Source organism: Callithrix jacchus, chromosome X (assembly GCF_049354715.1).
Source record: "Callithrix jacchus isolate 240 chromosome X, calJac240_pri, whole genome shotgun sequence".
Taxonomy (NCBI): domain Eukaryota; kingdom Metazoa; phylum Chordata; class Mammalia; order Primates; family Cebidae; genus Callithrix; species Callithrix jacchus.
The window spans coordinates 19195408-19220524 of NC_133524.1; the positions used below are offsets into that span (position 1 = coordinate 19195408).

A 25117-nucleotide genomic window follows, 5' to 3' on the forward strand; every position below is an offset into this window, starting at 1 on the left:
GAACTGCTGCTTGAACCCAGGAGGTGGAGGTTGCAGTGAGCCAAGATCTTGCCACTGCATTCCAGCCTGGGTGACACAGCCAGGCTCCGTCTCAAAAAAAAGAAAAGAAAAGAAAGAAAGAAAGAAAGAAATGGTGGCCATTATTATTCAAAGGAAAGAAAGTGTAAATAGGTTAGGGAATGAAGTAACTGACTAGACTGGAGAGAGCCAGGGGACCTGAGTCCATACTAGGCAAGTGACTTGGAGCAAGAGACTCACCTTTCTGAACTCAGAATTTTCTTATGTGTAACATGAAGATGATGGTGCTTGTGAGGACTGAATGTCTTACAATAGACCCTTAACATATGATAGTTATTTTGTTCTATTATTAATTAGAGAAATAATAATATGCTCCATTATTTATTTATTTTGAGATGGAGTCTTGCTCTGTCTCCCAGGCTGGAGTGCACTGGCACGATCTTGGCTTACTGTAACTTCTGTCTCCTAGGTTCAAGTGATCCTCCCACCTCATTCTCCCAAGTAGCTGGGATTACAAGCATGTACAACCATGCCTGGCTAATTTTTGTATTTTTAATAAAGATGGAATTTCACCACGTTAGCCAGGCTGTGCTCAAACTCCTGACCCAAGTGATTTGCCCACCTCAGCCTCACAAAGTGTTGGGATTACAGGCATGAGCCACCACACCTGGCCAAACTTTTCTTATTGATGTTGCTAATACCAAACGGAAGAGACTTCAGTGATCATTTATTCTACAACATCATTGTGCAGATGAAGAAGCAGAGGCACATAAACAGATCAATAGTGCTCTATGGAGGTTAAGAGTTGGGGCTATGGAGTCAGTCAAACCAGGGTTCGAGTCCTCACTGTCCATTTCCACTTACCAGCTAAGTGAGCTTTAGCGAGTTCGTCAGTCTCTGTCAGCTTCGCAGTGCTGTGAGGACTGCAGGACTAATCAATGCCTGGCCTTTCATAAGTGCTCAGGAAGTGGCACTGGAAAGGCACCATTGTGCTTGTGAGTATGAGAACCCCTGAGGCCAGAGGGTGATTCATTGTGATAGTGACTGTCCCACAGAACAGGCCTTTCAGGTGACCCTAGACCCTCCATAATGATATTGTGAGAACACTTGAGATTTCAGCCATGCCACTGCCAGTTATTTGCTTTGCAAGGTTGAACATGTGTATAAGGAAAAACTCTCTCCTCTAACCGTATTTTTCCTACACTCTCTCACCACAATAATTGTCAACACAGAAGACTTCTGTGACCAAATGTGTGGGGACTTTTCCCCACACACCAAGCAGCAGACACCAGCTGAGTGTCCTCTAGTTCAGTTTCTGACACTGTCTACCCAGAGATTGTGTCATATCCCACAGGTTGAGGGCTCAGTCCCCAAGACTGCCTACCCACCCCATCCCAACACCAGTTGCAAGCCCAGACCTCCAGAACTTCTGACCGACCAGCTTCAAGTTGGGGGTTCCCATGACCCCCTTTTAGGTTCCATTATTTTGCTAGAGCAACTCCCAAAACTCAAAGAAACACTTCCTTACCTGCACTGGTTTATTATAAAGGATATTGTAAAGGAAACAGATAAAGGAGATGCATAGGGTGAGGCATGGGGGAAGGGGCACACCACTTTTTTGGAACCTCAAATGTTCAGCTATCCAGAAGCTCACTGAACCAAGTTCTCTTGGGTGTTTATGAAGGCTTCAAGACAACAGTATTTCTTCTCCTAGGGCACAGAGCCTTAAGCCCACAATCAGAAAGTCAAGGGAATATTAGAACCTTGGGGCAGGTGAAAAGGGAACAGGAGAAGGTCAGAGGCTACCCCTGAGGCCTAACATACTGGACATCATAATAAAAGACTGTATCAGGGCTATTGATGAAAACACACACACACACACACACACACACACACACACACACACACACATATATGTATTAGTCTATATATCTTTTATTAGTTCATTTTCATGCTGCTGATAAAGACATATCTGAGACTGGATAATTTATAAAGAAATAGAGGTTTAATGGACTCATGGTTCCATGTGGCTGGGGACACCTCACAATCATGGTGGGAGGCAAAAGGCACATCTTACATGGTGGCAGACAAAGAATGAGAGCCAAGTGAAAGGGGAAACCCCTTATAAAAACATCAGATCTCATGAGACTTACTACCACAAGAACAGTATGGGGGAAACTGCCCCCATGATCAGTTATCTCCCACTGGGTTCCTCCCACAACACATGGGAATTATGGGGGCTACAATTCAAGATGAGATTTGGGTGGGGACACAGCCAAATCATATCATATGTATATCATAACATCACAACACATCACTCTATTTCTTCTTCCTGTGGTTTCTCCCTGTAAGGCTCATGATGCGTGACCTTGGGTCTATTTCCTGGGGTTTTCTGGAAGCTGAATAATGGAAAGAGTCCCTGGAACACAAGAGCCTTGGGGAAGCTAATGAATCAACCTTGTCAGATACCAGATCCTGGCATATTCTGTGTACTGCAGCAATACTAAACCAGAGGATGCTGGGACTGGAGGCTGGATCCCTGCTTTCAGAACTCAAATTGTTCCTGTTTTAGTCAACTCCTAATTTTTATGCACCAACTGGGAAAAATGATAACATGAATAAAAGGAGCCAGCTGGTGTTGATTGCTCTTCACTCTAAAACTCGAGGAGGCATAAGACTGTATTTTAAATCTCATTATCTCTCACCTGATTTCTTTCTTCAATATGATGAAATTACAGGATGGTTCAAAGGCTACCTGCCTCAGGAGAAAGACAGTCTGCCTGGAAACTCCACAAACAAGACAGTACTTCCAGTTACTATTTACTTAGCATGTGCTTTTTACCAGGCATTGGGCTAAACTGTTCCCTTGTAACATCTCATTTCATCCTCATAGAAACTCTATGAGGGAGGGCGTGTGTTTTTTTATCCACCTGCATTTTATCAATCGAATCTCAGGTGCAGAAGGTGGTGTGAATCATACTTCTCCATCAGCTCATTGTACTTTATCATCATTGGTCTGTGTAAGACCCATTCTTATGTTAGTTAGTTTATTCCCTTTTATTCATGTACCCCATGCTCATTCACCTCCCTATAAATAAAATAACTGGTCCATTATGTGTAGTGTGCATCTTTCCCTCTGTATATATTCTTATGAAATGTACATTGTGGTTTTGTGTGTATCAATATAGTTTGATTGATTAAAGTAGTATTTCATTATGCTTCTGACTTTTTAGTAATTGTTCCAATGGAAGTACTATGTTTTTAAGGCCTACTGGATAGGTTGCTATGGGTTTATTTCATCTATTCCTTCCAGTTGTGTTGTGCTACTCCATGGCGTGTGCCCACCATGGGTACAGATTCTCTTTCCTCATGATGGGCAGCCAGGCTCATTGGTATCAAACTTCCTATGGCCACAAAGAAGCAATTGCATCCCCATGTCTCCTTGATGGACTGTGTGAATTGCTTTGGGGTATGTAGTGAAGAGTGAAATGACTACTTCATAGGGTATACATAGATTCATAGATTTACTATGCCTAAGTCATGCCAAAGGTAGGTGCTGTTATTACTCCCACTTTACAGATGAGGAAACTGAGGCTTGGAGAGTTTTAGTAACTTACCCAAAGTCACATAGACGGTAATTAGCAGAACTAGGATTCAAGTTCAGGCAGTCTTACTCCAAAACTTCTGTTCCTCATGGCTGTGCCATGATTATTCTCTGAGTATTTGAGATGTGAGGACATTTTGTAAAAATACGTAAAAGTCAATCTCATTGGTGTTCTAATATTCTTAGAACCTAGGAATCCAGGTGGACTTTTTTTTTTTTTTTTTTTTCACTGAAGCACCTACTTCTCCCAGTAGCTGCATAGTAACTTTTTTCTCTGACTTTTGTATTCTGTGGGTCTGTAGCACTAAGAGCTGTGTTGATCATCCAGAACTGGTACCGAGGTTACAGAGCTCGACTGAAGGCCAGACGACATTTTGCCCTCACCATCTTCCATTCCCTCGAATATGCTGATGAACAAGACCAAATACAGGTCTGTTTTGCAAACTTGTCTCTTCTGTTGGTAAAATGATTCTCTTTGCCCCTTGTTATTGAAAGAATGAAAGTTTGGGTCCATTTTAAGCTGAGGAACCTTGGTGAAAGGCTTTAATGGAACATATCATGACATTGTCTTGGAACTTATTATTAAGAGAGAGTATGCTTTGGGAAAAATGTTTTTCAGTTTTGAAATTAATATTTTTAAGAGGGCCGCCCAATGTCTGGTTAACTAATAAAAATAGCCGTATTCTATTTTGGGGCAGATGCCCTAATAGGAAATGAAGTTGTCATTTTATGAAAGAAAAAATACTTCAAGGAGTTAAAAAAATGGCAGAATTTCCTAGGAACAAATCTCTGGAAGCTCTAGAAAAAAATATACATGGGTGAGGAAGGCCCTTTATTTATTTTTATTTTTTTTTAATTTGAGATGGAGTTTAGCTCTTGTAGCCCAGGCTGAAGTGCAATGGCATGATCTCGGCTCACTGCAACCTCCACTTCCCAGGTTCAAGTGATTATTCTGCCTCAGCCTCCTAGTAGCTGGGATTACAGGTGCCTGCCACCATGCCCATCTAATTTTTGTATTTTTAGTAGAGACGGGGTTTCACCATGTTGGCTAGAATGGTCTTGAACCCCTGACCTCAGGTGATCCACCCACCTCAGCCTCCCAAAGTGCTGGGATTACAGACATGGCCGAGGAAGGCCTTTTTAAAGAATATGTAAATCTAGTTTAAATGCTCATTAATTTAAAAAAAGTACTTTTAACAATAAAAAACATCTTAGATCTTAGAAAGATCTACAATATAGTTGCTAATGAAAAAATCAACTTGTAAAACAATATGTAGAGTTTATCCCATTTATGTGAAGGAACATGAAACATACAGGAAAAGTCTGGAAAAAGATACACAACAAATTGTTTACAATAGTTCTGAGAACAGGAGTGGTATTGGTGGGGGTGGGTTCAGATGTTAAGAGGGACTTCTCATTTTTATTTGATATTGTTTGTAGTTTTTAGCAATCATACATCTATGTATCACATTATAATCTTTAAAGATAATTAAGAACATTCCAAAAAGAATTAAATTCCTGGATTTATTTTTGGCAGCTAGAAAAATGATATACTGTGATTCAATCAGACACTCCCTTTGTCTAGATTAGGAAGCTCAGCATAGGCGGTCTTTTTAAGCACTGTAGAATACAGTGATAAATATAAAAGTAGAGTGAACCCCAAATTGGTGTGCTTTAGACACAAACATTCCAGCACCAGTATGTCATTTTCTATTGATTTTTTTATTGAGATGTAATATACATACCAAACAATTCAACCAATTAAAGTGTGCAATTCAATGGTTTTTAGTATATGTACGGGGTTGTACAAACATCCCCACAATCAATTCTAGGACATTTTCATTTTCCCTGTCCCAAATTCTATACCCATTAGCAGTCACTCCCCCATTTCCTTCCCCCAGTCTCTGGCAAACACTAATCTATTTTCTATCTCTATGGATTTGCCTATTCAGGCCATTTCATATAAATGGAATCATATAGTATGTGGTCTTTTGTGTCTGGTTTCTTTCTTTTTTTTGAGATGGACTCTTGCTCTGTCACCAGGCTGGAGTGCAGTGGCGTGATCTCAGCTCACTGCAACCTCCGCCTCTTGGGTTCAAGCAATCCTCCTGCCTCAACCTCCCAAGTAACTGGGACTACAGATGCATGCCACCACACCCAGCTAATTTTTGTATGTTTAGTAGAGATGGGGTTTTACCATGTTGGCCAGGATGGTCTCGATCTCTTGACCTTGTGATTTACCAGTCGTGGCCTCCCAAAGTGCTGGGATTACAGATGTGAGCCACTGCACCCGGCCTGGCTTCTTTTACTTAGCATAATGCTTTCAAGATTCACCTGTGTTGTAGCATGTATCAAGACTTCATTCCTTTTTATGGCTGAATAATATTCCATTGTATAAATGGACCACATTTTGTTCATCTTTTCCTCAGGTGATGGATCATTTGGGTTGTTTCCACCTTTTGGCTATTATTAATAGTGCTGCTGTGAACATTTGTATGCAAGTTTTAGTGTGAAGATGTTTACAATTCTCTTGGTTGTAGACCTACGAATGGAATTGCTGTGTAATGTAATAACTTTGTGCTTAACTTTTTGAGGAGCTGCCAAACTGTGTTCCAAAGCAGCTCCATCGTTTTGCCTTCCCACCAGCAGTGGATGAGGGCTCTAGTTTCTTCACATCTTTGGCAACCCTTGTTATTATCTTTTTTTGATTATAGCTCTCATAGTGGGTGTGAGCTGATATCTCATTGTCGTTTCTATTGACTGTTAATTGACAAACTCATTATCAACAGCATTAAAATTGTACATTTTTATAATTGTATGGAAAGTCTTCCTTCTCTCAGTTCCCAACTGCCAGATCTACCCCCAGATTGATGAAGTGTTTACTTTTCATGAGAGGCCAGCCTTGAAAAAGAAGTTATTTGTGTTGTACAAACGCAACTCTCTGGTGGTCATAGAGCCAGTACCCAGATCATGGCTAGAGTGCTGGTGGATTTCCACCTTTCCCTTCCTTTATCTCCAAATCATATTTGATATTTAAAAATATTCCTTAACTCTTAATCTCCCCACCAAAAACAAAAGAAGAGATTATAATGAACAAAATTTAATAGCTGTCTTAGGTTGGGTTTCCTAGAAGTAGAGTCTGAGACAGGGATTCTGGTACAAGTGACTTACTGAGGGTGTGTTTTCAGGGAAAGCTTGTAAGGGAGTGAGGAATGCAAGACAGGACGGGGAAGAAGCTAGGCCAAGATGCACTTTCTGAAGTCTGACCCCAGCCTGATCCCATCTGGAGCTGTCAAGTGTGCGATGCACTACAGTTTGTCCCTGGCAGAGGCAAGGGAGGTGGGGAATGGGCTGTTACACCCTTACTTCAGCCAGTGGTGGTCTATGGGAAGCCCCACAGGAGGGGCATTCATGTGTTATCCTGTGTTGCTTGGGATGCAGGCAGTCCTCTGGAGGCAGGCATAGATGTGACCCTTAGCACTTGCAACAGCTGGGATAGGAATGCTCCAGAAGAGTAAGGGCACTCACTCGGGTGGAACACCAACAGCATTTGCCACAGTGGCTGTTTAGCATTCATTCATTGATTAATGTATTTTTATTTTGTCCAGTTATGCAACTTCTTTTCCTTCATGTTGGAAAACTACACACATATACGTAAGGAAGAGATAGGTAAGTAAAAAGTCTAGTCTTTTCAAAAGTAGTCGTTAAATATTGAATTGTCCTCATCAAGAGCTGTAATTTCTGAAGATGGGAGAACACTAAGAAATTTAAAAGATGCCTTCCTCTTTTGTTTATGTTATGCCTTCCTCAACAACTGGCACATCAGTTCAAGTGGCCTTTTTCCTTCTCTGGATGGTATCAACTAAATTGGCCATTTAATTTTTTCACTTTTCCAAAAACTGAATTCAAATTCATTCAATATTCCACTTGCTGAATGCCTTCTCTGAACTGCAGTCTACCAGTGCACAACAGGAGCTTAGCAAAGCGAGCCTTATTTTTCATCCACAAAACTTTTGTGCTGAAAGATTAAAATATTTTGAGTATTTCATGCAGCAGATCTGGGGAAAATGGCAGATTAAACAGTTGGACCCATCGTGTCTGTTTTCTGTCCTCTCTCTCCTCTCTTTTATCTCTCTCTCTGTCTGTCTATCCATAATCTAGTCATTCTGAAGCAGAGACAGGCAATGGAGTTGTAGTTCAAAAATGACTTCAAAATTATAATTTTTTACAAGCATGTATTTCTCCTGCAAATTAAGATCTGCCTATTATTATCTCAAGACAGATCCCGGACTTAAAGGCTCATTTTGCTTTAATTTGGGCCAACCACTTTTTTTTTTTGCTTCATTAAAAGGTGTATGGCATCTAGGAGCATCTTTTAAATAATCTGGTAAATACCCTTCAAAGTGAAGTGGTAAAAGAATGGTGTTTTAATGGGCATGATTTGAGCTAAGTGCATATGTATGAAACTAATTAAAGCATTTAATGATCTGTAGAAGCTTTCTGAATGGTGAAATAGCCAAACCTAAGGAGTGGGGAGTGGGTGGAAGTGGGTACTTTGCCATTTATTCTTTTAGATAACTGCAGTTCGAAGACAGTTGTTTATGCTTCATATTCTTTGGCAAAGATGTTTTTGAGAGGAAATATGATAATGATGAAATAAAACAGCACTTTCTGCTAATGACCTAATATTTCAACCCAGGTTTACTTCATCAGAATCACTTACAGAGTTTCAGAGCCACAGATGGCTGGGTTCCAGCCCAGAGATGTTTACTCAGACTGTGTTTTTTTTAATCTGCATTCTAAAAAAATTTGTAGGTGATTTTAAAATACAAGAAAAATACTTTTATTAAAGAAGGGGACAGTGGTTTAATCTTCTTATACAAACTTTTTTTGGAAGTATAACATACATTACAGGAAAATATACAAATTATATGACTCAGTACATTTTCTCAAAGTAAACACATCCGTGTAACCGGCACCTGGAACAAGAAATAATATATGATCATAGCCCCAGAAGCTTCCTATCCTGCCTTCTTGTAGCACTCCCCAACCCCCACTTCATCGCATAACTACTTTCTTGACTTCTACACCCTAGATTAGTCTTTGAACTTCTTTATATAAATGGAAGCATATGGTATATACTCGATTGAGTCTGGCTTTTTTTTTGAGACAGAGTTTCGCTCTTGTTGCCCAGGCTGGAGTGCAATGGCATGATCTCGGCTCATCGCAACCTCTGCCTCCTGGGTTCAGGCAATTCTCCTGCCTCAGCCTCCTGAGCAGCTGGGATTACAGGCATGCGCCACCGTGCCCAGCTAATTTTTTGTATTTTTAGTAGAGATGGGGTTTCACCATGTTGACCAGAATGGTCTCGATCCCTTGACCTCGTGATCCACCTGACTCGGCCTCCCAGAGTGCTGGGATTACAGGCTTGAGCCACCGCACCCGGCCGGCTTTTTTTTTTTTTTTAATGTTTTGTTGCTGTTGTTGAGATGGAGTCTCCCTCTGCTGCCCAGGCTGGAGTACAGTGGCACAATCTCAGCTGGCTGCAACCTTCACCTCCGAGGTTCTAGTGATTCTCCTGCCTCAGCCTCCCAAGTAGCTGGGATTACAGGCATTTGCCATCACACCTGTCTAATTTTTGTATCCTTAGTAGAGGCAGGGTTTCACCACAATGGCCAGGCTGGTCCCAAACTCCTTACCTCAAGTGATTTCCTGTCCTCAGCCTCCCAAAGTGCTGGGATTACAGGCATGAGTCATTGCGCCTGGCCCTGAGTCTGGCTTCTTTTGCTCATCATTACATTTGTGAGAATCATCCTTGTAATTTGGTCATTTTTATTGCTGAATAATATTCCATTTTACTGATATACCATAATTGATCCATTTGATTGTGTATGGGCATTCGGGTTGTTTTCAGATTGGTGATTTAAATGGTGGTACCATGTACATTCTTGTACATGTCCCTTTTGGTAAAATATGTATGCATTTCTTTTGAGGTATACTCATTTTTCATTATCTATTGCTACCTAACAAACCACCCCCACATTTAATGGCTTAAAAACAACAGCCATTTTATTGCCTGTGATTCTATGGGTCAGGCATTTGAACAGGGCTTGCTGGGAACAACTTACCTCTGTTATGTGTGTTATCAGTCGAGCCCACTCGTCTAGCTGGACTGGGCAGGAAACATCACATGGTTTTAATCACATGTCTAGGACTTTGATATTAGCTATTAACTTGGTTACCTCTCAGCCAGGTGCAGTAACTCATGCCTATACTCCCAGCACTTTGGGAGGCCAAGGCGGGTGGATCACCTGAGGTCAGGAGTTCAAGACCAGCCTGGCCAACATGGTGAAACCCCTTCTGTAGTAAAAATACAAAAATTACCTGGGTGTGTTGGTATGCACCTGTAATCTTAGCTACTCAGGAGACTGGGGCACAATAATTGCTTGAACCTGAGAGGCAGTTTGCAGTGAACCGAGATCGTGCTACTATACTCCAGCCTAGGTGATAGAGTAAGACTCCATCTCAGAAACGAACAAACAAACAAAAAAACTTGGTTACCTCTCTTCTTCTCATGCAGCCTGTCTGTCCAGTAAGCTCTTCTGGGCTTCTTTATTGATAGCTGGGTCCAAGAGGGCAAAAAGCTCCAGGGTCTCTTAAGGCCTGTGTGCTAGAACTCTGGGAAATCAGTCTGCCATACTCTATTGGTTTAAACAAGTCCCAAGGCCAGCTGTGAATTCAGAGGGGTTAAAGAAATATCCATCTCTTGCTGGGAGGAGTGGCGGTATTACAGTAGAAAGGGATGTGGACACAGGGAGGCATGAATCCTTGGGGAGCCATTACCATAATGGTATATATGTGGTACATAAAAATGTACCACAAGCCAAGGATAGAAGTTTTGGGTTATAGGGTTTATACCTGTTCAGTTTTATTAGATACTGGCAGACATTTTTACAGGATGGTTGTAACAAGCTATACTCTCACCAGTTCAGTTCTTCCATATCCTCACCAACACTTGCAATAGTAGATTATTTTCATTCTAGTCATTCTGGTGAGTATGTAGTGGTATTTCAGCTTTAATTTTCATTTCCCTGTGAGCAGTTAAGTTGTTCACCTTTTTTTTTCTTTTATTTTTTGAGACAGTCTTACTCTGTCCCCCAGGCTGGAGTTCAGTGGTGTAATCTCAGCTCACTATAGCCTCTCTCTCCCAGGTTCAAGTGATTCTCCTGCCTCAGCCTCCTGAGTAGCAGGGATGCAGACATGTGCCACCACACCCAGCTAATTTTTGCATTTTTCGTAGAGATGGGGTTTCACCACATCGGCCAGGCTGGTCTCAAACTCCTGACCTCAGGTGTTCTGCCTGCCTCAGCCTCCCGAAGTGCTGGGATTACAGGTATGAGCCACTGCTCCCAGCCAAGTTGCTCACCTTTTTGTGTGTTTGTTGGTCATGTGGAGATCTCATGTAGTGAAGTGCCTGTTCAGGTTTTTTGTCCATTTTTCTATTGGATTATCTGTCTTTTTCTTATAAATTTGGGAGAGTTTTCTAACTATTCTTATTTTATTTTTTTGAGACAGAATCTTGCTCTGTTGCCCGGGCTGGAGTGCAGTGGCATGACCTCGGCTCACTGCAACCTCCCCGCTGCCCAGGTTTAAGCGATTCTCATGCCTCAGCCTCTCGAGTAGCTGGATTTACAGGCACCTGCCATCATGCACAGCTAATTTTTATATTTTCAACAGAGATGGGGTTTCACCAGGTTGGCCAGTCTTGTCTTGAACTCCTGGCCTCAAGTGATCCACCTGCCTTGGCCTCCCAAAGTGCTGGAATTACAGGCATGAGCCACTGCGCCCAGCCCTAACTATTCTAAATGTGAGTCTTTGTTAGATAAATGTACTACAAATATCTTCTCCCAGTCTTTGGCTTTGTCCTCCAATCATTAAATGCTGTCTTGATGCTTACTTTTCATGCAGTACAATTGTTTTCCTTTATGGTTAGTGCTTTCTGTATTCTGTTTAAGAAATCTTTCCCTGATATGAGATTATATATGTATCTATAAAAGTATATATATATATATATTATATATAAACATATACATAAATTAATACACATATATTCATATTCTTTTGTGCAAAAATAAATACAGAATAAACCTATAGAATAAACCAGAAACTAATGACATTGTTTACCTCTAGAGAATGGGTGGGAACAGGGCAGAAAGAATAGGAAATGGGATTGATAGAAGGGATGAGGGAGAAGGACACTTTTCTGAGTATACCTTTTTGTAATTCTGACTCTTAGAACCATGGTAATGTTTCACATTCCACTCGCCAAATGATAATTTCATTGCAAATGAATACCATAATCACCTGAAAGAGGTGGGAAAGAAACATACTAATTTAGGAAACATTGGAAAATAGCACTTTCACCCTAATATGTCTTGATGAGATTTCATTTTTACTTATCCTGCTTGGGGTTTGCAGAGCTTCTGTGATATCTAAATTCATACTTTTCGTCAGGCTTAGGAAATTTTCATCCATTAATTATCTAAAATAGCTTTTTTTTTTTATAAGTCTAAATATCTTTTTTTGGCATGTCCTGCTTTTAAACTTAGAAGGCCCTGAAATTTTAAATGTGCATCACTATATCTGTATTTTTAGATGTTTTTCTGATTTGACTTTAAACCATAAAGTTTAGATTATTTATGTTAAATGAGACAGGAAAATTTTAATGCCCAGTAGTTAAGAATGATTAAAAAACGACTACAAAGAAAATTTCATAGTAAGTTAACCAATTATTCTCCCCAATGTTTATTTGATAATAGATCTTTTCAGCAGTGATTTGTAATGCCTCCCTTATAACACATTTATTTACAAATGTATCAGGCATATTCTTGAGCTGTCTACTCTCTTTTTTTTTGTCTATTCTTGTATACATCTCTCTATTATAGAGTTCTAGAATTACACCAGTTTAATTATTGTAGCACAGCAGAAAAAGATTTACAGATCATTGCTGTAGGTTGATTTCTGAAGGTCCCCTTTGGTGGGAGGATTCCAGACAACCTCTACCTCCGCCTGTTTAACTGAAGTGCTGTGATCCCTAAATAGGGCATTTTGGGAACCAGAATGTTATTTAACATTTCCAGATATTGGGGCCACCAGATTAACGGTTTTAACTCTGAGGTGCAGAGGATCTTGAGACACGTTGGGTGTTCTGGAAGCCATCGTACTTGTCCTTGTAATCCTACCACCTCATGACAATCAATTATAACAGTTGATCTCGCTGTGCTACTACTTTAAGTGCTCAAAACCAGTGCATAGGATTCCATGGGGAGTAGAGACTCCACAGAATCATTCCCAGTTCACTTTTCACACGTCAGCCTCCTCCCACAGGCAGAAAGCCGAAGCTGCCATACATAGCCATAGGTTTAAACAGATACTGGCGAAAGTGGGGAGTGGGATGGAGTGTGTGGAAGTGTTGTTTTCACTTTGCTTTCTGCTTCTTAGATCAGCCAAAATGTCCTATCGGACCAGGTATTTTATATTTTTTGTTGCTATGGTGAATAGAACATTTTCCCCATTATATCCACCATTGGTTATTGGTAGTGTTTAGTAAAGCTTTTGAATTATGTCAATTTATCTTACATTGTGCTACTATTAAGTAATAATATTATTTTTATTGCTGACATTTGTTACATGTTTACCATGGGCGATGTATTTAAGTGCTTAAAATAGATCATTTCATTTAGTCTTCATGACAAACCAGTGAGTTTAGTAGTATTATCATCCCCTTTTTGTAGATACGGAATCTGAGGCTTAGAAGGTAATCTCCCAAGGTTATTCATCTTATTGGTGGAGAAGCTGTAATTTAAACCAGTGTGATTAACATATGTATTTTATATATGTATTTATTTATTATGGTATTTATATATATTATATAATATATTTTATATATATTTATTATTATTATTACTATTTTTTGAGACAGGGTCTCACTTTGTCACCCAGACTGGAGTACAGTATTGTGATCATGGCTCACTGCAGCCTTGATCTCCTGGGCTCAGATGATCCTCCCACCTCAGCCTCCAGAGTAACTGGGACTAGAGGCACACACCACCACTCCCAGCTAATTTTTTTGCATTTTTCATAGAGACAGGGTTTTGCCAAAATCTCTGGACTCAAGAAATTCTCCTGCCTTGGCCTCCCAAAGTGCTGGGATTACACGTGTGAGCTACCATGCCCAATCTCTGTATTATATTTAATTCTCCTATCAATTCTGGGAGTTTTTCAATTGACTTTCTTGGGTGTAGGTATTTAATCACATTGGCCACAAGTAACTTTATTTTTGTATCTTTCTATACAATAATTACTGCTCTTATTTCAGCTTCATGTCTTATTGCATTGGCCGAGGATAGTGGAACAGTGTTAATGAATGAAACAATGAAAGTGGGCATCCTTGTTTTGTTAATGACTTAATGGAAAAACTGTTATTGTTGATGTAAATTTATAAAGCGGTGTTAAGGAAGTATCCATCCATTTCTAGTTGCTGAGTTTTTAAAAAATCAGGAACAGATGTTGAATTTTATGAAATGTCATTTTGGCATCTATTGAATTTATTATATGGACACCAATGGTTCTGATCCAGATTCATAATTGAGAAAGGAAAGTAACTATAAATGTAGTTCAACTGGTGCTTTTCTTTTTCCAGCAATATCTGGAGCTTGTTTTCAAAGTGACATGTGGGTGGTAGAGGCAGAAATTGTTTTATAAAAATTTATGGCTTTAAATTTTTCCCTGTCCAGATTTTGAGTCTGTATTGGGTAAAAGAAAAGATTGTGTGTAGGGGGTACTTTTGAGGTATTTTCTTTAGAACAACTTGTAAAGGTATCATTTGGTTATAATTCAAGATTTTGCTATACTTAATTAGTTTAGATTCATGTTGACAAAATTGTAAATCAAATAGGTAAGGATTAATTCTAATTACATGTTGCACAAATCTTTATATATTGTTGGTATTCATTATATTATTGTTATTATGATAGTTATAGCCCACAAGAACAGTATATGCATTAGAAATGTTAAAGCCTTTGATTGTTTTCATACATCACACATTAGCTACTGGAAGAGAACTTATGTTATTCTTTTTTATGTTGCTAAAATCCAGCAGAAGAATTATGATTTGATATTGACTAATACTTTGTATTGAGTAGTTTTAACTAAGAATCAGTTTAGGGAACTGGTGTTTTTCATATTTTTGTCACTGAACTTTTAGTCAATGAGGGTCATCAGATCTATGGAAGGGCTGGTAGACCAACCTTATCTTTTTTTTTAAAAAATGAAAACAATATTTCAATTTTGTTCTTAAGTAACCAGACTAAGTCTTCATAAGTGGAAGGAATGAAATTGATTTGCTGTGTCAGTTAGCCAATGGGAAACGGAGAGATGACAGATCACGGGTGGAGGCAATGATTGGGAAAATACAATGATTTTTGGTTTATTGCTCACAGAGTTGGGATTACTAAATAAACTGGTTATAAGTATATAAATAATACTATAGGTATCATGTAGCATAGTTACATTTTAGTATGTAGTAAAAGCGTAATGGTTAAGAGTTTGAGCTTGAAGCCAGCTTCTCTGGGATCAAGTTCTGTCTCTCCTACTTACATGCTGCACCCCATTTTCCTCATATATAAAATGGGGGATGCCAACAATATTTATCTCATAGGGTAGTTTCGGTCATTACATGAGTGCATGTGTGTAAGGTGCTTAGAACAGTGCCTGGCACATCAGTAACTGGGAGCCCCCCATCCTTGTCATTATCAGCATGATGCCTTGGAAAAGGTTTGGCCTGGGGTTCAACCTGGGCAGGGGTTGCTGAGTTTTGAAGAATGAGGAGAAATTGTCCAAAGAAGAGAAAGCAAGGGTAGTCCAGGGAGAGGGAAGAGTGGGAACAATGAAGACAGAATGCTGGGGTGGGAGAGGAAAGCATCCCCAGTGTGGGGCAGATGCGAGGTCCAGGAGTGACATCTTAGATGGGAGGAGTCTCCGACTACGTTTAATTGTGTTACAGATCCTCCTCTGAAGAGAGGATCATGCTGGAGATACAGGCAAGCGAGGGAGTGACTGCTGAAGTTGCCAGGCCTCTCAGGATTTGGAAGGGAGAAAGGGGGCGGGGAAAAGCTCCATGGATGATCTTCTATGCCCATCTGCATCCACAGCTGCATCTTCAACTTAATTTCCTCTTTCCCTCCAGCATCTGACCTTTTAAATCAGGTGTGCTTCAAGCTATGCTACCTTTCTTTATTTCTTTTTGAGGCAGGGTCTTGCTGTGTTGCCCAGGCTGGAGTGCAGTGGCACAATCACACCTCACTGCAGCCTTGACCTCCTGGGCTCATCCTCCTGCCTCAGCCACCTGGGTAGCTGGGATTATAGGTGCACACCACTATGCCCACCTAGTTTTTTGTATTTTTTGTGGAGACGGGGTTTCACCATGTTGCCCAGGCTGGTTTATTGCCTTTCTCTTGAACACTGTAATCATATCATAAATTCCTCCCCCATCTAAAGAACAAAATTCCCTAGTTTTGATCATGTGTTCCATATTCACTTTATTTTTTAGAGTCTATAACAGAAAATAACCTTTGTAATTCTGTTGGATAATGTAGTGAAATGACTGTGTGTGTGTGTGTGTGTGTGTGTGTGTGTGTGTGTGTGTGTTTTGCTGTTACTTGTTTTTTCTAAAAGTTGGTTGGTATTTCAGTTTGTATAGTCAGGAAAAGGAACGTTTTTATTGGGAGCAAGATTTATATCCAAGAATGACTACCAAATTGAAAGGGGTATCCTGAGCATTAAAGACAGTGAAGTATTTTGGCTTTACTGCCTCATAATGAATCTGAGATAAAGGTATCAAGATGCTCTGCCTTTCTAGTCTCAAAATATAAATCAAAATAATTAAGTTATTCTTAAATCTCAAACCAAACCCAAATGAGAAAAACAACCACTTCTGGAACACATTAAAGACAGACATTATAACTCCTAAATTCAACTTCTTATAAAACATCACCACCAGAAAATACTGTGGTACACAATAATTTTGAAAATATTTTTTAAAATTGCCAAATAGTATGACTTTAGAAAACATTTTTCACATTTAGTTCTTAACTGTAATCTCTCAGCATAACTGGATCATGAAAAAAATGTATTCTGTCTATATTTGCTAACATTATACCTTCTAAACTTGACCACTCCAATATTTAAAAAGCTAGAAACTGCAGAAAACTTCTGAAGAATGGCCTTTGTAACAATTCAGTGTTAATGAGTTGAAGAGTATGTTATCATTTTCTGGGTCATTATCTGCAAGAATATTGTGTATTAAACAACCACCATACCTCTGTGGCATGTAATAAGCATTTCTTTTTGCTAACAAGTCTACAGATTAACTGAACACTTCTGCTGATCTTGGCAGGCTTGATTTGGCAGCTTTTTGGGTCTTGGATCCGGAGTGAACACTGGTAGCTGCTGGCTAGGGGATGAGCTAGGACAACCTTGGCTAGGATGACTGAGCCCAGCTCCACGTGGTCTTGGATCTTTCTGAAGCCTAGTTTAGGCTTTGTGGTAGTGGCATCGTTCCTAAAGAGAACGTGGAAGCATACAAGGCCTCTAGAGACCTGGGCTCGGACCTGGTACATAGCACTTCCATCACATTCTCTAGGTCTATACAAGTCACGAGCCCAGCCCAGTTTGAAGGGATGGGGAAACACACTCTTGATAGGAGTAGCTGCAAAAGCACATTACAAAGAGCATGGATAGAAGGTGGGATAGAGAATTGAGATCACTTTTGCAATCAGTCTATCATGTTTCCTTTCATCTTTCTCTATCTGAATTGTCTCAATTTCTGTGCTGGGGCTGACTGTTTCATGGGCAGTCTAGCAAGCAGGGACCCTGAGTCTCAATACCCACTAAAATGGACAATGCAGGCACTCAGTAATGTAGAACTGTCTCTCTGAGACTAAGAGGTTCTTTGGGTATTTCTGCCTGTGGTTTGTCATTTAACTTTTTCTGCTTTGTTACCAAGAAAGAACAAAAATCATATTAGAAAATTTATTTTTATGTAAAGAGAAAAATCCATTACAGCCAAGTAGAATCCTCTGAAGTGTATAACAGGGGAAAAATGGAATGTTGCAGTTAAATTTTCTGTAGGTTCTGAATAGCAGCAGATATTTGAACCAAATATAATGTATTGTTCTGTTTTCAGCCCTATTTGTAAAAAACTGAGCTGTAAGAGTGGGCAAAAAACTTAGAGCTAGAGCTTCGATCATCCAAATACCCTAACTGGCCACTTTTCCTTGTGCTTCTCCCTCCCATTCCCACTGGCCATGGACCCACTGCTGTGGTAAAACATCTGTCCAGGAAGGGATGATGGTGACCCATGTGAATGTACTGGTCTCAGGATCAGTCATTCCTCGTGGTTTTACATGGGCTATGCTGGTATGCATACCATTTAGCACAGCACCTTACATGGACTAGGTATTCAAGAAGATATTTATTAAATTTAAGTATTGAAATGTTGATTCCCATCCTCGCTTCTGTCCTTCCTTTTCCAGGATTAAATCAACTTGCTGACAGCAAACTGGACATGAGGGATAAACAGGATTATGTGGACTTAGATGTCCCAGACTCCTATCAAGGTCCTCGGCTACAATTTCCTCTCACTTGTGCTGATATTGATTTACTTCTTGAGGCCTTTAAGGGAAAACAGGTAAGTGGAAGCAGATGCTGCCTTGATTTTTATGTATAACAGGTACACGATAACTGCTGAAAGAATGGATGGACATACTACAGCAGAAATGCATTTCTTTGGGAAAACAGTTTACATTAAGTGAGAGCTACCCTCTGTTACCCATTCAATAAAAGTCTCCTCAGGTGCCTGGCAAGCTCCTCTCTGTAAGCTTACAGCATTTCATTTGCCATTTTCTGAGATATCATTCACATACCATAAAATTTACCATTTAACTTTGGACAACTCAGTGATTTTTTTGTGCATTCACAAGATTGTGCAACCATCACCAATGTCTAGTTTCAGAACATTTTGATCACCCCCAATAGAAAGACCATTCTTATTATCATTTCCTCTTCCCCACCCCTGGCAACCACTGTTCTACTTTCTGTCTCTATGGATTTGCCTACTCTAGCTTTTTCATATAAATGAAATCATCTAATCTGTGGCCTTTTGTATTTGGCTTCTTTCACTTAACATAGTGTTTTAAAGGTTCATTCATGTGATAGCATGTATCATTACTTAATTTCTTTTTATGGCTGATAATATTCCATTGTATACCACATTTTGTTTATCCATTTATCAGTGAATAGACATTCGGATTGTTTCCACCTTTTGGCTATCATGAACAATGCTGCTGTGAATGTTCATGTGCAAATTTTCATGTAAATATGTGTCCTCAGTTCTCTTAGGTATATACCTAGGAATATTTCACTGGGTCTATGGTAACTCTATGCTGGATCATGTGGTAATCCTATGTTTAAATTTTCCAGTAATTGCTAAACTGCTTCCCATAGTAGTGGCACCATTTTGATTTCTACCAGCAATGTATGAAGGTTCTTATTTCTTCATGTTTTTGCTGTCACTTGTTATTTTGTTTTTATTTTTATTTTTATTATGGCCATCCTAGTGTGTGTGACATGGTATTTCATTGTTGTTTTGATTTGCATTTCCCTAATGACTAATGATGCTGAGCATCTTTTCATGTATTTATTGGCCATTTGTATACCTTCTTTGCAGAAATGGCTGTGTAGATTCTTTGCCCATTTAAAATCAGCCTGTCTTTTTTTGTTTTTTTTTTTTTTTTTTGAGACAGAGTCTCACTTTGTCCCCCAGGCTGGAGTGCAATGGTGTGATCTTGGCTCACTACAACCTCCACCTCCCAGGTTCAGGTGATTCTCCTGCCTCAGCCTCCCGAGTAGCTGGGATTACAGGCATGTGCCACCATGCCCAGCTAATTTTTGTATTTTTAGTAGAGGGGGGGTTTCACCATCTTGTCCAGGCTGGTCTTGAACTCCCAACCTCATGATCCACCCACCTCAGCTTCCCAAAGTGCTGGGATTACAGGCATGAACCACTGAGTCCAGCCAAGACTTTTTATTATTGAATTATAAGAATTCTTTCTGGATATAAATTCCTTATCAGATATATGATTTGCAAATATTTGCTCCCATTCTGTAGATTGTCTTTTCATTTTCTTGTTAATGTACTTTGATGCACAAAAGCATTAAATTTTGGTAAAGTCCAGTTTATCCATGTTTTTTCTTGATTGCTTGTGCTTTTGATGTCATATCTAAGAATGCATTGTCAAATCTAAGGTCAGGAAGACTTGCTTCTATGTTTTCCTCTAAGAGTTTTATAGTTTTAGCTTTTACACTTATGTCTGTGAATGATTTTAAGTTAGTTTCTATATATGATATGAAGTCAAAATTAATTTTTTGCATATGGATATGCAGTTGTCCCAGCACCATCTGTTGAAGAGACTGTTCTTTCCCCATTGAGTGGTCTTTGCACCCTCGTGAAAAATCAATAGGCCAGGCCAGGTACGGTGGCTCATGCTTGTAATCCCAGTACTTTGGAAGGCCGAGGCGGGCAGATCACCTGAGGTCAGGAGTTTAAAACCAGCCTGGCCAACATGGTAAAACCCTGTCTCTACTAAAAATACAAAAATTAGCCAGGCATGGTAGCTTGTGACTGTAATCCCAGCTACTTGAGAGGCTGAGGCTGGAGAATCACTTGAACCCAAAAGGTGGAGGTTGCAGTGAGCCAAGATCATGCCACTGCACTCTAGCCTGAGCGAGAAGGTAAGACTCTGTCTCAAAAAAGAAAAAGAATCTATAGACCATAGATATATGGGTTTTTTACTAGACTCTCGGTTCTGTTCTATTGGTCTATGCGTCTATAACAGTACCACACTGTCTTGATTGCTGTAGCTTTGTAAGAAGTTTTGAAATAGGGAAGTGTGAGTCCTTTAACTTTGTTCTTTTGTAATGTTGAAGTTGTTCTTCATTGTTGTTTGGCTATTTGGGGCCCCTTGCAATGAATTTGAGGATCAAATTTTCCATTTCTGCAAAAAAGCCTGTTGGGAGTTTGATAGGGATTGCATTGAATTGCTATATCACTTTTGGGTAATATTACCATCTTGACAATTTAAGCCTTTCAATCCATGGTGTCTTTCCATTTATTTATATCTTTAATTTTTTTCAGCAATGTTTTGTAGTTTTTAGTGGACAAGTCTTTCATTACCTTGGTTAAATTTATTCTTAAACAATTTATTCTTTTGGTTGATATTATAAAAGGAATTATTTTCTTAATTCCTTTTTTGATTGCTTATTATTTGTGTGTTGATCTTATACTCTGGAGCTTCAATGGATATACTTGTTAGCTCTAGTAGGTGTGTGTGTGTATGTGTGTGTGTGTGTGTGTGTTGTGTATTCTTTGGAATATTCTATATACCAGATCATGTTATCTGTGAATATAGTTTTATTTCCTTCTTTCTGATTTGGATGTCTTTTGTTTCTTTTTCTTGCTCAATTGCTCTGGCTAGAAGTTCTACCACAATATTGAATAGCAGTGTGAAAGTAGGCATGTTTATCTTGTTCCTCATCATAGGGGGAAAGCTTTCAGCCTTTCATCACTGATTTTAATGTTAGTTGTAGGTTTTTCATAAAAGTCTTTTATCATGTTGAGGAAACTTCCTTCAATTCTTAGTTTTCTGAGTGTTTTTATCATGAAAAGGTATTGGATATTGTCAGATGCTTTTTTTTTTGCATCAATTGAGATGCAATTGATTCTCTTAATGTGGTGTGATCTATTGATTAATTTTCTTGTATTGAACCAACCTTGCATTTCTGGGATAAATCCCTCTTGGTCATGGTATATAATCCCTTTAAAATGCTGTTGTATTTGGTTTGCCGGAATTATGTTGAGAATTTGTACATCTATTTCATAAGGGATATTGGTCTGTAATTTTCTTTTCTTGTTATGTTTCTGCCTGGCTTTGGTATCAGGGTAATACTGATCTTATAGAGTAAGTTAGAAATCGCTTCCTTTTATTCTATTTTTTGGAAGAGTTTGAGAAGGATTGGTGTTAATTCTAATTTAAATATTTAATAGAGTTCACCACTGAAGCCATTTGGTCTTGGACTTTTCTTTATTAGGAAGTTTTTTATGACTGATCTAATATCTTCACTTGTTCTAGATCTGTTAAGATTTTTTATTTCTTCATCAGTCTGTTTTGGTAATTTGTGAATTTGTAAGAATTTGTTCGTCTCCTTTATCTAATTTGTTGGTGTACAGTTGTTCATAGTATTCTCTCATAACACTTTTATATTTCTTTAAGGTTGATGGTAATGTCCCCACTTTAGTTTCTGATTTTAGTTATTTTCATTTTCTTTTTTTTTTTTCCTAGTCAGTCTAGTTTAAAGGTTTGTTAATTTTGTTGATCTTTTCAAAGAACCAACTTTTGGTTTTGTTGATTTTCTCTTTTGTTTTTCTATTTCTCTCTATTGTTTTTCTATTCTTTATTTCATTTGTCTCCGCTCTAATTCTTATTTTCTTTGTCAAAATGTTGTTAGTTTATTGATTTGAGCTCCTTCTTTTTTAATGCATGCATTTACAGCTACAAATTTCTCTCTGAACACTGCTTTTGCTGTAATCCCATAAGTTTTGGTATGTTGTGTTTTCATTTTTATTCATCTCAAAGTATTTTCTAATTTCCCTTGTGATCTGTCTTTATTATTTTTTTTACCCATGGGTTTTTTTTAAGAGTATGTTGTGCAATTTATACATATTTATGAATTTTCCAGTTTTGCTTCTGTTATTGATTTCTAGTTTCATTCCATTGTGGTCAAAGAAGATACTTTGCATGATTTCAGTCTTTTTAAATTTGATGAGGTTTATTTGATGGCCTAACATCTGGTCTATCCTGGAGTATGTTCCATGTGTCCTTGAGAACAATGTATAGTCTGCTTTTGTGGGGTAGAGTGTTTAGTAGATATCTGTTAGGTCTAGTTGTATGTGGTCTCTGAAAGCTTTGTTCCTTTAGCTTGTGTTAAATTAGTGTTTTGACAGAGATTTCCTTGAACACCAGAAGCGATTTTTGACAGAGATTTCCTTGAACACCGAAGCGATTTTTTTAAAGAAAGAAAGAAAAGAAAAAAAAATATTTGCAGATTGGCTATGTGTTGGAGCACTCCTTCAAATCTTTGGGCCATTTACAAATCTTAGTCTTTACTTCCCGCTTGCACTGAACCATTGTTTAGTTTCCTTTTCCTTGATTCACTGTTTGTTTGGTTACTATAAACTTTGAATATTTTCCGGAGTTCTGACAAAGTTAATTTTGACAGAGTTTTTTGTCTTTTTTTTTTTTTTGCTTGATATTTCAGTGTTTCTTTGGAGGAATGGGGCCTTAGAGGTGCCTACATGACCATTTTCTCTGATACCACCCCAATACTCTCATTCTCACGTTAGGACCCTAAAGGGCATTCCTAGGAGTAAGAGTGAACCGGAAGACTGACTTTTCAGGAATCAAATCATGTAATTCCTGAGATTGAATTGAGATCATCTTAGATAGCTAATGCTCCTAACCACCTGCTAAGAGCAAATTTAAGTCCTCTCTGGAAGACAGTAGGCCTGAGATTAATTGTTCAGTTTTTCTTTTCTTTTTTTTTTTTTTTGAGATGGAGTCTCATTCTGTTGCCCAGGCTGGAGTCCAGTGGTGAGATCTCGGCTCACTGTGACCTCCGCCTCCCAGGTTCAAGTGATTCTACTGCCTCAGCCTCCTGAGTAGCTGGGACTACAGGCGCATGCCACCTCCCCCAGCTAATTTTTTTTATTTTTAGTAGAGATGGGGTTTCACCGTGTTAGCCAGGATGGTCTTGACCTCCTGACCTCGTGATCCACCCACATCGGCCTCCTAAAGTGCTGGAATTACCGGTGTGAGCCACTGAGCCCGGCCTATTTGTTCAGTTTTTCTTTTTTTCTTTTTCTTTCTTTCTTTCTTTCTTTCTTTCTTTCTTTCTTTCTTTCTTTCTTTCTTTCTTTCTTTCTCTTTCTTTCTTTCTTTCCTTCTTTCTTTCTTTCTTTCTTTCTTTTCTTTCTTTCTTTTCTTTCTTTCTTTCTTTTTTCCTTCCTTTCTTTCAAGACAGGGTCACCCATGCTGGAGAGTGGTGGCACTATCATAGCTCACTGCAACCTTGATCTTCTGGGCTAAAGCAATCCTCCCCTCTCCACCTCTCAAGTAGCTGGGACTATAGGCACATGCCATCATCCCCAGATAATTTTTTATTAGTTTTTGGTAGAGACAAGGTTTCACTGTGTTGCCCAGGCTGGTCTCAAACTCCTGGCCTCAAGTGATCCTCCCACCTCGGCTTCCCAAAGTGCTGGGATTATAGGCATGATCCACTGCATCTGGCCTGTTTTTCATATGCAATTTCCAGTACTCAATACAAATATAACCGAGCACAGGAGGTTATAATACACATGAAAGAAAACTGAGGCAAACAACAAACAATGGAAACAGACCTGTAGGGTATTTAGTTAGTGGCATTTTCTGACCCAGAGTTTAAAATAAATATGCTTAATACATTCAAGGAGATAAAAGATGCATCAGTCCAAGGAGCCATAATAGAGAAGATTGATAAATCTGACTTTATAAAAATGAAAAGACTGTGTTATTAAGGGAAGAATAAAAGGTTCAACACATTGTACAGAGTAAAAAAAAGGATTGTGTATATTTTGATTTTTTAAAATTGAGAAAAAATTCATCTAATATAAAAGTGATCATTTAAATCATTTTAAAGTGTATGAGGCCAGGTGCAGTGGCTCACACTTGTAATCTCAGCACTCTGGGAGGCTGAGGCAGGTGGATCACTTGAGGTCAGGAATTTGAGACCAGCCTGGCCAACATGGTAAAACCCCTTCTCTACTAAAAATACAAAAATCAGCTGAGCGTGGTGGCAGGTGCCTGTAATTCCAGCTGTTAGGGAGACTGAGGCATGAGAATCACTTGAACCTGGGAGACAGAGGTCTCCGAGTGAGCCAAGATCATGCCACTGCACTCCAGCCTGCGCAACAGAGCGAGATTCTGGTTCCCCCCTCCAAAAAGAGTGTACAATTCAATAGCTTTTAGTATATTAAAAGTGTTGTGCAGAGCGCCATGCCTGTAATCCTAGCACTTTGGGAGGCCGAGGAGGGTGGATCATGAGGTCAGAAGGCCGAGAACATCCTGGCCAACATGGTGAAACCCCGTCTCTACTAAAATACAAAAAGTTAGGTGGGTGTGGTGGTGCGTGCCTGTAATCCCAGCTACTCAGGCGGCTGAGGCAGGGGAATCACTTGAACTCGGGAGGCAGAGAACTCAGTGAGACGAGAACACACCACTGCGCTCCAGACTGGGCAACAGAATGAGAATCTGTCTCAAAAAAAAAAATGTTGTGCAACCATCA

General features: G+C 39.2%; 1 protein-coding gene across 9 annotated transcripts in view; it reads left to right on the top strand.

Annotated features, from left to right (window-relative positions):
• PPEF1 (protein phosphatase with EF-hand domain 1) overlaps positions 1-25117 on the top strand; it is a 164724-nt gene that overhangs the window by 55355 nt on the left and 84252 nt on the right. For 7 of the 9 annotated variants that reach the window (XR_013531532.1, XM_078362843.1, XM_078362844.1 and 4 more), the window contains 3 exons: positions 3925-4052; positions 7231-7291; positions 18217-18371. Coding sequence is in view for 8 of the 9 variants with exons in the window: in XM_078362843.1 (XP_078218969.1) it covers positions 3925-4052; positions 7231-7291; positions 18217-18371 (344 nt within the window). In the remaining variant the exon portion in view is untranslated. The remainder of the gene's footprint in view (positions 1-3924; positions 4053-7230; positions 7292-18216; positions 18372-25117) is intronic. The other 2 variants (XM_054250782.2, XM_035288256.3) reach the window with 2 other exon arrangements.